Source organism: Sorex araneus, chromosome 6, assembly GCF_027595985.1.
Source record: "Sorex araneus isolate mSorAra2 chromosome 6, mSorAra2.pri, whole genome shotgun sequence".
Classification (NCBI taxonomy): Eukaryota; Metazoa; Chordata; class Mammalia; order Eulipotyphla; family Soricidae; genus Sorex; species Sorex araneus.
Window position 1 is genome coordinate 75,880,188 of NC_073307.1, and position 13,406 is coordinate 75,893,593.

The 13,406-nt window shown below is 38.5% G+C and overlaps 1 protein-coding gene across 5 annotated transcripts in view; it reads left to right on the forward strand.

Annotated features, from left to right (window-relative positions):
- Positions 1–13,406, forward strand: part of ARHGAP44 (Rho GTPase activating protein 44) — a 195,358-nt gene that overhangs the window by 90,497 nt on the left and 91,455 nt on the right. For all 5 annotated transcript variants that reach the window (XM_004603890.3, XM_055143123.1, XM_055143126.1 and 2 more), the window contains exon 4: positions 12,073–12,149. In XM_004603890.3, the coding sequence (XP_004603947.3) occupies positions 12,073–12,149 (77 nt within the window). The remainder of the gene's footprint in view (positions 1–12,072; positions 12,150–13,406) is intronic.

The following is a 13,406-nucleotide window of genomic DNA, read 5'->3' on the forward strand; positions in this document are numbered from 1 at the left end:
ACTCCATGCCTCAATATACTATTTTGTTTGTTTGTTTGCTTCGGATCCATGCCTGGCACTCTGGTGTCACTCCTGGTGGGAGTGACATATGATGTGCCAGGGATTGAACCTTGCTTGACCACATGCGAGGCAAGTGACCTACCCTCTGTACTATTGCTCTGGCCCCTCTATAAATGACAGTACCTTGAGGGTGGAGCGAGGCCTAGGGATACACCAGCAGTGCGTTGGTTCTATTTCTGTGTCAGTGTTCACAAGTTGCTCCTGGCTATACTCAGGATACCATGTGCTGTCGGGGATTGAGCCTGGGACTTCCACATTCCAAACACAAATTCGGAGCTATTTTTCCCTGTTCTGAGTCTTTATAACATGAAGTGAAAGTGAGCAGAATTGAGAAAAGAGTAAAGAGTATTTATAGTATAGTCAGTAAGTCACTAAGGTTGGCACAGTGTCCAGAATATACTTACCTTTCATTTTCCTATCTCGGAGTTTCTTTGGAAACATAAATAATTTCAATCAATTATAGATTAAAGTTGATAACTTCTGTTTTAATACTTTTGACTTAGATTGTTGCTGTCTTGTATTTACTTGAAGGTATACCAACTCAATACATTTAATCTTTTTAGTCTAGTGGCTTCCTTCTATTTTTTTTATTCCTATCACACAAATAAAAATCATAATTAATTTCTAAGAATTGTTATCAATTCCACACTCCCTCCCACCCATTATTTAGAATTCAAGCACTCACATTGTCCTATAGTGAATTCTTCCTTATAGGAGCTACTGCCACAACAGAAAAGCTCCCATTGGTGACAGTTGCACCATCAAGAGACTTTAAATGAATTTTATCATATTTATTTATGATAAATAAATATTTATCACCCCTCTAGGAGAGCCCAGCAAGCTACTGAGAGTATCTCGCCTGCACGGCAGAGCCTGGCAAGCTACTCATGGCATAGTTGATATGCCAAAAACAGTAACAACAAGTCTCACAATGGAGACGCTACTGGTGCCCGCTCGAGCAAATCGTTGAGCAACGGGATGACAGTGATACAGTGACAGTGATTTATTAAGTCATCTATTAAATATTGGGATAGCTCTATGTATCCTCTATTGAGAAAAGAAAGCAAGAGTAGAGTTGGTATAGGTTTTTAAATATTTGTCTGGAAAATATATTTACTGAAAATGGATACATATGCACATATGTATAATTGGTACTTATGATATTTATAAATTAAAAAAACAGATCATTACCATAGTTTCTGGTAAAGGAAAATAAACATGGCTAAGTATGGGAAGGGGACATTTTGCTATAAATCTTATATTTTTGAGTTTGGGTTTGTTTTTTGTTTTGTTTTGTTTTGTTTTGTTTTTTGCTGTTTTTGCTTTTTGAGTCTCACCCAGTGATTCACAGGGGCTACTCCTGGTTCTGCACTCAGGAATTACTCCTGGTGGTGCTTGGGGAACCATATGGGATGCTGGGAATCAAACCCAGGTCAGCTGCTTACAGGGCAAATGCCTTATCCCCTGTACTATCGCTCCGCCCCCATACTTTTGAATTTTATACCATATTTCCTATAAAACAATTAGTGAGTTGACCCTTGTACAATTGAGAAATTAGGATCACTGCTCTGTTGAGCAACATAAATCAGTTTGCACATCTGTTTTATGGTTTATGTATTTTTACAGTGAAATAAAATATTACATGTTTATTATAATATGTCTTAATTTATTTTATAATTTATACAAAGTCACTGAGATACACAATGTTGTTCATGATATTATAGTTTCAGATTGTGTGTTCCAGCACCAATCTCATACTTTTCACTCCCCATCTGCCTGTCCCACCCCCTTCACTGTCACTGTCATCCCTTTGCTCATCGATTTGCTCGAGTGGGCACCAGTAACATTTTCATTGTGAGACTTGTTACTGTTTTTGGCTTATCGAATACACCATGAGTAGCTTGCCAGGCTCTGCCATGCGGGTCCCACCCCCTTAGCAGGCACAAAGCAAATTTACTTCAAATTACTTGCTCCAAGAAAACTTAGAAGAATAGAAAATATAGTTATTAGAAAATAAATTAATAAGTCAATTGTGATGATTGATTACTATCTGTTAAACTATTTAAATAAATTTAAATCACTTAATACTATATAATGTCTACTCTCATTTACATGGATAAGTTTTCAATTCTGGTATCAAAATATTAACTTTTATTTTGTACTTGGTCTCATTATAGTAATTATTTTGTTTTTCCTGTCATTAGTAAAGCTACTTTTAATTATTTGCTAATATGCAATAGAGTTCATATGAAATAGATAAAGCTACAAATATAAAATTGAGTAAAAGTGAAGAGAAGAAAATTTAGTCAGTACAGTAAAGTGGCTAGTTACAAATTCAATACACAAAAATAGTCCACATAAATTGTCTGCTATAGAAGCAGAGGGAGGGATGGGATGGGGTGGGGGAGGGATTCTGGGCACATTGGTGGTGGAAAATGTGCACTGGTGGAGGGATGGGTGTTCATCATTGTATGACTGAAACTCAAGCATGAAAGTTTTGTAACTGTAGCTCATGGTGACTCAATTAAAAAAAAATAGTCCAAATTCTTATATAATAATGAATGAGAGAAGAAAGACATCACAGAATCTGTCCCATTCAGAATAGTGGCCAGAAACATCAGGCACCTAGGAATCAACCTAGCAAAGGGGTGGGAGATCTATACCGTGAAAACTAGAACACTTAAGAGGTAGGAGACCTTAGAAAATGGAAAAAATACTCCATGATTCTGGACTGGAAGAATCAACGTCAAAATGACCGTCTTACCTAAACTACTATTTATTTCTTTATTTTTTAATTTTACCTTTTTCTTAATTGAATCACTATGAGATACACAGTTACAGAACTGTTCAAGGTGAGGTTTCAGTCATTCAAAGTTCTAACACCCATCCCTCCACCAGTGTACACTTCCCACCACCAGTGTCTCCTGTTTCCCTCCCACCACCCCTACCCCTAGCCTGTCTCTGTGACAGGCACTTTCTCTCTCTCTCTCCCTCTCTCTCCCTCTCTCTCTCTTTCTCTCTCCTTTATCCCCCCCTTTCTCTCTCTTTAGGCATTATGGTTTGTAGTAAAGATACTGAGATGTTATCTTGTTTGTTCTTTTACGTATTTTCTGCACATAGTTCTTATCCAGAGTGATCATTTCCAACTATCTTCTCTATCCCAACTGCCTTCTCCCCTGGCACTTGACCAACCATGGACCACTCCTGCTGGCCCTTGTTTATACTGTCCTTGGGTATTGGTCTCATATTATTTTTTTATGTATTTCACAAATGAGTGCAATCATTGTATATCTGTCCCTTTTGTCATATGGAGCAATAGGTACGCTGAATTGTTAAAGCAGTCCTTGAGAAAAAAGAAGATGGGTGGCATCACTTTCCCAACTTAAAACTGTACTACAAAGCAGTAATTAGTAAAACAGCAAGGTATCAGAATAAAGACAGACCCTCAGATAAATGGAATAGAGTTGAACATCCTGAGACGGACCGTTAGGTATATGATCAGTTAATCTTTAAGGAGCAGGAGCTGGAGTGACAGCACAGTGGGTAGGGTGTTTGCTTTGTATGTGGCCGACCCGGGTTTGATTCCCAGTATCCCATATGGTCCCCTGAGCACCACCAGGAGTAATTCCTAAGTGCAAAGCCAGGAGTAACCCCTGAGCATCGCCACGTGTGACCCAAAAAGAAAAAGAAAGGAGCAAAAAAAAATGAAGTGGAGCAAGGAGAGCCTTTACTATTGATATTGGGGAAACTGATCAGCTACTTGCCTCCCCCCCAATAAAATTCAAACCTCTTTCTAATGTCATACACAAAAATCAAATCAAAGTGGATTAAAGGTCTTGATATCAGACATGAATTCATAAGGTACATGGAGGAAAGTGTATGCAGAGCTCTCCATAACATTGAAGCTAAAGGCATCTTCAAGGATGAAACTCCACTGACCAAGCAAGTAGAACCGAAGATAAAACAGTGGGACTAAATTAAGAAGCTTCTGCACCTCAAAGGAAATGATGACTAGGATACAGACAGCTCAAGCCCACATAATGGGGAAAATTGTTTACCCAACACTCATCTGATAAGGGTTGATATCCAAGATAAATAAGGCACTGGTAGGACTTCACAAGAGAAAAACATCTAACCTTATCAAAAAATTGGGAGAAGAGATGAACAAAAACTTTTTCAAAGAAGAAATTCAAATGGCCAAAAGGCAAAAACTGAGTGCAGAAAGGGGGTTCGGTGATAAGCAGGATACCCATTTGCAACCCCAGTAAGTAGCAGGATTGCAAACCACAGTACTTAAAATGAAAAGAGAGGAAAGAGAACTCTCTTCCATAGAGGCATTGTGGGGGAGGGAAACTGGGGATAGTGATGGAGAATGTAGTGAAGCGATTTGTGCTTGAACATTGTAGGACTGACTGAACTCATAAACAATTTTGTAACATGTATCTCAAGTGATTTGATTTTTTTTAAGGTTTACAAACTGGAAAAGAAGTCAAACTATCACTATTGCAGATTACATAAAAATATACATACAAAACCCCAAGTCTTAAAAAAAAAAAAAGCTCTTAGAAACAAGAAACCAGTTGTTGGTGCTGGAGTGATAGTACAGTGGGTAGGGAGTTTGACTTGCACATGGCCGATACATGGTGTGTGATCCTGGTACCCCATACAGTCCCTTGAGCACTGCCAGGAATGATCCCCAGACAGGCCCAGATGTAAGGCTGCTGTGGCCCAAAAGCAGGAAGAAAAGAAGGAAGGGAGGGAAGAAGGGAGGGAGGGAGGGAGGGAGGGAGAGTTATGTTCCGGAAAGGGAGTTTCACTCGCACATTGACCAGAGCAGACACGAGGTTGCAAATGTAAGGCCCCTTTATCTCTAGCTCAAGCTGGGATCCAAGTCTCATCCAACACTGGAGTATTGACAAGGACCCCGACTCTGAATTCTAAGCAATTTATATAGGGTTTGGCTATATAACAGCATTTTTCTAGGAACTGGCAATATGTTTCCAATTCTTGTCTCTGCCCGGTCCTGTGACTTCAGGGACTGGCACTGTGTTTCCAGTTCTTGGTCCCTGTCCGATTCCGTGACTCCACTCCCTCACCCTTCTCTACTTGACTGGGCACCACTGCCCATGTCCCCTACTCTGATAGGCTGTTCCCACAGGCGGTTTATCTGCCCAGGATGATATTGTTCTCTGAGAAGTCAGGACTTTCTGATAAGGGAAACTGCAACTTAGAACTGCTGAGTTTCGTTCTAAAAGTGGAGCCTGTCATGGCTCCACTTCAGCCTCACAGAAGGAAGGAAAAACAGGGAGCAAAGTATTTGGCTATAAAGTCAACACCTGTTGCGTACTTAAATTCAAATAATAAACTTGAAGAAAACGAGTCTACTCACAAAATACTGTCAAAATCAGAAAACATTAATTTGAAAAGGTATTTGTGCTTATGTGTTCATTGCAACACTCTGATAGCCAGGATCTAACAACAACCTAGGTGCCTAATAGCATTTGAGTATAAAAAAATTGTGATAGATATGTCAATTGAATACTCTATGATAAAAGATGAATCTTGCTCTTTCTACAATGTAGATTGAACTGAAGGGTACAGGCAGAGTGAAGTGAATCCAGATGAATGACAAATACCAAATTTCTTTTCTCATATAGATTGTAAGAAAACATAGTAAGGAAATCACTGTTAGCCATTATAATTGGACCCTGAGAGCCTTCCTGTAGAGCTCATTGATAGGTGGCATGTGTGAGGTGGGGTCAGAGATTTGGAGGGACCTAAAGAAAGTAGTGGAAGGTTTTGTCTTTCTGGGGGCATGTGTGTGACATGGAATTGTGTTCTTAAACCGTTAATATTAACACTGTTTTCAGGCAAATGCCTTACTCGCTGCACTGCCTCTCTAGTCCCCTCTTTAATTTGTTTGTAAGGGTCCTTCCTTGCCCTGACTGTGGCCGACAGAGTTCCTCAGAGATACTGGAGCGGCCACTCTGTGTGTTCGGGGATTGAACAGGAGCCCACCAGGCATCACTGCAGACTTTGATCTCCCTTGATCTCTTTGATCTCACACAGTAAAACAAATGTTGTTCAAGAGTCAGCTGTAATTCATTGTAAATAGATGTGATAGAGATAAAGTGAAAGTTTGTTTTGATTAAAAATCTTACCAATTAAGAGGGAGTTGAAATAGGAATAACTTTCTCATGTCACAGAATCTGTTTGCTACTTAAGAGCATTTCACTGTTACTAAGAGTGTTAGGTTACTAGAAAAAGCTAGAAGTGGCTAGGAGAAAGGCTCTTGCAGTCATATTCCAGGAAGTTGGTTCTTCTAGTTCGAATTTTGAGCAAACTTGCCAGTCCCTTCATCACTGACTCTATAGTAAATGTCAGTCACTTGTTTCTAGTTCTGTAGAATTATCTCTAGGCTTGTTAGAGTCAGCATTCTCTTACTGTGTCAGATTTTGAAGGACATTTAGGAAAGCTAAGATTCTGAATGCTTTGCACAAACAGAAATGGTGAGGGGATTTTTGTTTGTTTTTTTGGGTGGGTTTTTTGGTTCTTGTTTTTTTTCTTTTTCTTTTTTCTTTTTTTTTTTGGTGGGACCAATAACGTGACTATATTTTTTATGTTCACGGTGAGACATCCTTGCTGGTAGATTTTTTAAAAATTTTTCTTTTAATGGAATCACTGTGAGATTCAGTTGCAGAGCTTTCATGATTGAATTTCAGTCATACAATGATTGAACACCCATTCCTCCACCAGTGTGCATTTTCCACCACCAATGTCCCTAGTATCCCTCCTGCCTCCCCCACCCCACTCGACCCCTGCCTGTGTGGCAGGCACCTTCTTTCTTTCTCTCCACTTTTGGCATCCTGGTTTCTTGCTGGTAGATTATTGGGTATTTTACTTAACACATTGATGCCTATGTGTACCAGTAGTGGGACATACTTGAATGTGTTTAATTAACATCAGTTGCAGTGCTGGTTTTAATGCATCAGGCCATTTCTCTACCTGACACTTTATGATTTCAGCTGGGTAATTTCTTACTTTGAGGAATTGCCTTAATTGTTCAGTCTCTACTAGATACTAGTAGTGTTTCCATGTTATAACAACTCAAATTGTCTCTAGACATCGACAAATGTCTAAGAGGACAAAATCACCCCTTATTAAGAACTAATACCTGGGGCTGGAGTGATAGCACAGCGGGTAGGGTGTTTGCCTTGCACGCGGCCGACCCGGGTTCGATTCCCAGCATCCCATATGGTCTCCTGAGCACCGCCAAGGGTGATTCCTGAGTGTAAAGCCAGGAGTAACCCCTGTGCATCGCTGGGTGTGACCCAAAAAGCAAAAAAAAAAAAAAAGAACTAATACCTTACTCTGAACTTTAAAAAAATGTATTCTTGCTTAACTTACTTACTATTTGTAAGCCACTCCATTTAGGTTTTTTTTAATGTGCTTTAAATAACTTTTAAAATGATGATAGAAATAGATACTCTCCTAAGGAAATGTTCTTGTGTCTTCAATTAAGTGTCTGGAAACTTGTACCTAAGCATCTTAAGACACTAGAAAATAGTCTGAGTGCATTAATAGTCAATTGCTTACTCAAGATTTTCCCAAGAATTTCCCATTTCATTTCAGTCTTTTTCCAAGAATTTCTCATTTCATTTGCAGTTGTGACTTAACTCTCAAGAGTTAATGTTATTTTACTGTGGTGGTGTGGACATGTCAAAGGGTATGGGGGAAAATGTATTTTAGACCCATTAGGGTACTGGGTATTCTTCATACAACTGTTCTAATCTGCCCGATCCACCTCCTTTACCTGGCCTTTCCTCAGGAGCTACGTTAACTTCTATTCCATATCACTTTTGGTGGCTGGCCACCTGCCCTTCTCCAGCTTCTTACCTGGAGATACCTTAGAATAGTGGTCTTCAACCACCAGTCTGTAGGTTAGTGCTGGTGGCAGGTATAGGAAGGTTGGCTCTGACTTCTGCTGTGGGCCTGGTAGAGTAGGTGCTGAACCAAGATGTAAAAATGCCGAAGGCTCTTAGAATACATGGATCCCCAGATATTCAAACCAGATTCCTAAATTCTGATGACTGAGGCTCTAAAAAAATATTTCCAGAACTTGATCCCTCTCAAGTCCTAAAGTTGTTTGTCTAAGAATTGATTTATTTTTATTTGGTCAAGGTCTTAAATGAGCCCTGTAATGTTGTACAGATGCCCTCACATGCATGCCCTACCCCCGTGCTGCATCTGCCCAAGACCATATACAGCCTAGCCCCTCTCCTCTGCCACTGTCGCTTCAGCCATGTTGGACTCCTTGGGTACTTGTAGTTGGTCATGTTAGTGCCCCCCAGTGGACCTTTGTACTTACAGTTTCCTTTGCCTCAAACGTGCTTCCTCAGTTCTTCTTGAGACAGGCTGACTCTTGTTACAGGTACCTAAAATGCCATCCCTCCGAGCTGGTCTGTCTTCAGTCTTCTTCTGTTCCTTGCATCAGTACCCTCTACCCGTTATGCTACTTCCCATTGTTTGAAGCACTCCTTCATAGTTTTTGAGTTTATTGTTTGTCTCCCTATGCTAGATATAATTTCTAAAAGAGCAGTGGCCAGTCCCATTCATCACCAGTGCAGTGCTTGTATAGACAATCCATAGGTGAATGAAAAACTGGCCCTGTCCATGTAGTAACACTGAAGACTCTGAGCTGGATATGCTTCAGTGGCTTTCCACTTAAATATCTATGGAGCAATGTTGATCGACAGGCCGAAGAATGTGATCCAATTTTAATTTTGTGTTGGATGGTTTAATTCTAAGGAGAGTTTTAAATGTTGGTCATGTTATCCTCATAGCAGCATGCTTCTGCCTCACTGCCTGTGCTTTCTTTGACCTTCTTTTCCTGCCATCCAACATATAAATTTTTCATTCTAATCATTTTTAAGTGTACAATTCAAGGCTGGAGAGATAGTACAACCCATAAAGTGCTTGCTTCCCACGAGGCCAGCCTGGGTTCAGTCTGCCCCCACTAATCTGCAGGCACTACGGATGGTCCCCCAAGCACTGCTAGGAGTGATCCCTGAACACATACCCAGAAGTAAATTTTGATCATAGTTCAGTGTGGCCCAAACACTCCCCCCAGGTATACAGTGCATTGGCATTTGGTATTTATGGTGTTAGGCAACTGTTGTCCTACTTCCAGAACATTTTCATCACCACATAGGAAGCCACCTGTCCATTCAGCATTCTTTCTGATTTCCTTTATTTCCAATCCCTGATAATCACCAATCTTTCTATGTTGAGGGATTTCTTAATCTGAATATTTGTAGGTAGAATCATACAATTCATGTTTTTTTTTTATGTTTGTTTATTTTACCGGCATGATTGTTTTCGACTTCCTTCATGTATCAGGACTTCATTTCTTCAATCCCCATACATGACTAAATAATACTAATTTCTGTGATTGTAGCATATTTTGTTTATTCACTTACCTGTTGACAGAAATTTGGGTTATTTACACAATGGCTATTGTGAATTGTGCTGTCATCTATATCCACGTATATGTTTTTTTCTGGCCATTAGGCCTTAGTTATATTTGAATATATACCTGAGATTAGAGTTGCTAAGCCATGTAGTAATATTTTTTTAACCTATTAAACTACTGCCACTAAAGTTTTTATAGAATTGTGCTATTTCACATTTCTACCAATGATGTGGACAGACCTACATTTTTCCTCCACTCAAGAATTTGTTTTTAAAGGTATGCACTATTAATATTTTCATGGCCAGCCTACTGAATGGTATCTCATTATGGTTTAGCTATTTCTTTAATGACTAATTTAAACACTTGTTTTATTGTGCTTGTTGGTTATTTTTGTATTTTTGGAGTGTGCCTACATTTGGATGCTGTCTCTTTATTGTAATTATGTGTGATCTTCTCACTTGTTTTAAACAAGAGACCATGAGTTGTCTTGTTTAAAAAAAGGGACTATACATTTATTGGATATTGGACTGACTTTTAGAAATTAAGGGTGTTGCTTAAATTTTTGGTTACATAACATTGAAGTCCTGTCCATTTTTCCTTGCTGATATTACACTTCATTTTAAAATTCAGTGTGTAAAGCTTAGGTTTATTTTCCAAATTAGCAACTTTAATTCAGCTTTATTCTAAATTCTGACATTTCTGTATCTGACAGATCATTGTATCCTATGAATGTTAATTTATTTTTATTTTTTATTTATTTTATTTTTTTTTTATTGAATCACCATGTGGAAAGTTACAAAGCTGTCAGGCTTAAGTCTCAGTTATATAATTCTCGAACACCCACCCCTTCACCAGTGCACATATTCCACCACCAAGAACCACAGTAAACCCCACTTCCCCAGTCCCCCACCCCCCTGTGTAGTTGATAAATTTCATTTTACTTTCTATTTACTTTGATTACATTAAGTATTTCAACAAAAAGCTCACTATTATTGTTTGGAGTTTCCCCCCACAAAGTCGGACCTGCTGAAAAGGAAGCATTTGATAATTTGTTTTCCATTGCTGAGAATGAAGAGATATGAGGTCGTGCGGCCGCAATAGCAGCCGCACAGTTTTGGATTTCTGTATTTTAGTATCTTAGTAACTAAGTCCAGAGAAATTTCTGCCAGAAGTTGCATCATTGCAAGCTCGTACCTCTCTGCTACTTTATATTCCACATGAGTGCAATCTTTCTATGTCTGTCTCTTTCTTTCTGACTTATTCACTCAACATGATACTTTCCATGTTGATCCACTTATATGCAAATTTCATGACTTCATCTTTTCTAACAGCTGCATAGTATTCCATTGTGTAGATGTACCAAAGTTTCTTTAACCAGTCATCTGTTTTTGGGACGAGACAAGGATGCCCACTCTCTTCACTTCTGTTCACTATAGTACCGGAAGTACTTGCAATAGCGATTAGGCAAGAAAAAGATATTAAGGGCATTCAGGTAGGAAAGGAAGAAATCCAGCTCTCACTCTTTGCAGATGATATGATACTATACTCAGAGAACCCTAAAACCTCTTCCAAGAAACTCATAGAAACAATAGACTTGTATAGTAAAGTTGCAGGCTATAAAATCAATACCAAAAGTCCATGGCTTTCCTCTATGCAAATAATGAGAGAGAAGAAAGCGACATGATAAAAGCAATCCCGTTCACAATTGTGCCTCAAAAGATCAAGTACTTCGGAATCAGCTTAACTAAGGAGGTAAAGGACTTGTACAATGAAAACTATAAAACGATACTTCAGGAAATAGAAGAGGACACGAGGAAATGGAAAGATATCCCCTGCTCATGTATTGGAAGAATTAATGTAGTCAAAATGGCAATACTCCCCAAAGCATTATACAAATTCAGTGCGATCCCTATGAGGATACCCTTGACATTCTTCAAAGAAATGGAGCAAGCACTCCTGAAATTCATATGGAACAATAAGCCCCCACGAATAGCTAAAGCAATTCTTGGGGAAAAGAAAATGGAAGGAATCAACGTCCCCAACTTCTAACTCTACTACAAAGCAGTAGTCATTAAAACAGGCTGGTACTGTAACAAAGGCAGAGCTGCAGACCAATGGAACAGGGTTGAATACTCTGACACACCCCCCCAAATACATGACCATCTAATATTTGATAAGGGAGCAAGAAATATGAAGTGGAGCAAGGAAAGCATGTTTAACAAATTGTTCTGGCAAAACTGGACAGCTACATGCAAAAAAATAGGCTTAGGTCTCCACCTATCACCATGTACAAAAGTCAGATCAAAATGGATTAAAGACCTCAACATCAGACCAGAATCCCTAAGGTACACTGAAGACAAGGCCAGCAAAACCCTCCACAACATTGAAGCCAACAGTATCTTGAATGTTAACTTAAACGTATTTTAATGAGTGTTTTTGTTAGCGAATATGCTTTCTATGCAAATATTTGACTTTTAACTGTTGTTAGCATAAGCAGATGACTTTTAAAGTGGTTTTCATTGCATTTTTCCCTCTTTCAGAAAAAATTGCCTTTGACAACATTGGCTCAGTGTTTGATGGAAGGGTCTGCTATCCTGGGAGATGACACGCTTCTTGGGTAAGATGGCGCCCTGCATAGGTTTGTGCCACATCTATGAAAGTTCCCCTCCTTTAGCGCGTGGTACTTATACGGCAGTACGTGCAGAAAGTTCCCCTCCTTAGTGAGAGTGGACCCTAGAACAGTGCTGAGAAGCTCAGGTTCCTAAAGTCTGGCTGGAGTTGGGTTGAAAAACGTTGACAGTGAAAAATTAGAACGTATATCTAAATTCATTTATTGTCTGTGCATCAAAAAATCTCCCACATAAAGAAATTACCATAAAATTGCTGAAAACCCCCTGAAGTCTGTAGGGCTTTAGCAGAAGTATATGTTAATCTCAGTGTCAGATGTCAAAATTTATAGAATTCACAGAATAACCTGTGCTGATTTTTTGCCTAGATAATTTTATTTTATAAACTAAATAAAATTGTCAGGAGACAAAAACAGTAGGTTAATAAGTAGGAGAATTTGTGTGTCAATTGTAAAAGTAACAGAGTAACATAAAAAAGTATAAATTTTATTTAAAATTAACTTTAAAATATTGACAAAAGTCCTTTATAGAAGAATCAATATTGTAACTTGCCAAATCAGAGAAAAAACCAAATAATACTAATTTTAATTAAAATTATTCTGAAATTTTTTTGTATTTTATTATAATGCTTAGTTGATATATTGAACACAAATGGAGAATATTTGAACTTGAAAACATCTGAAATTTTGCATCCTTGAATGAGTAAATGAAGTATAAGAGATAAGACTACACATAAAATTGAGAGGCATTAATAATAGTAGTGGTTCTTGAACTGATTACTAGTAATAGTTTATGACGAAGAAAATAGAAAAAAATTATGATTAACTTTTTCTTACCAAGATTTGAAGAAAAACACATCTTTAAATTTAAGAAACAGAATTTCTTGACCTAGCGCACCTTTTTGTTAAAATCCCCCTCTACATGCGTTATTATAAAACCATTACTAATGAAAAGAGAGACATTTGAAATAAAGAGATCACTAGACAGCTGCATGGCTGGGCTCACGTGTGGTCCTTGGTGCCACATGGTCCCCTCAGTATTGCTCAGCAGACCCTGAGTTAAGAGCCAGACGGACGTGGCCTGAATAGGAAAAGAAAAGAAGAAAGAAACAGATGATTATTTATAAAGAACTATTAGGCTTTTAACAGACCATTCCCCGCCAAAATAAATATCAGGAAAAAAATGATATAGCATCTTTACTTATTGCACAAAAAATAATAAGCAGAGATTATATGATAAAATAAGCC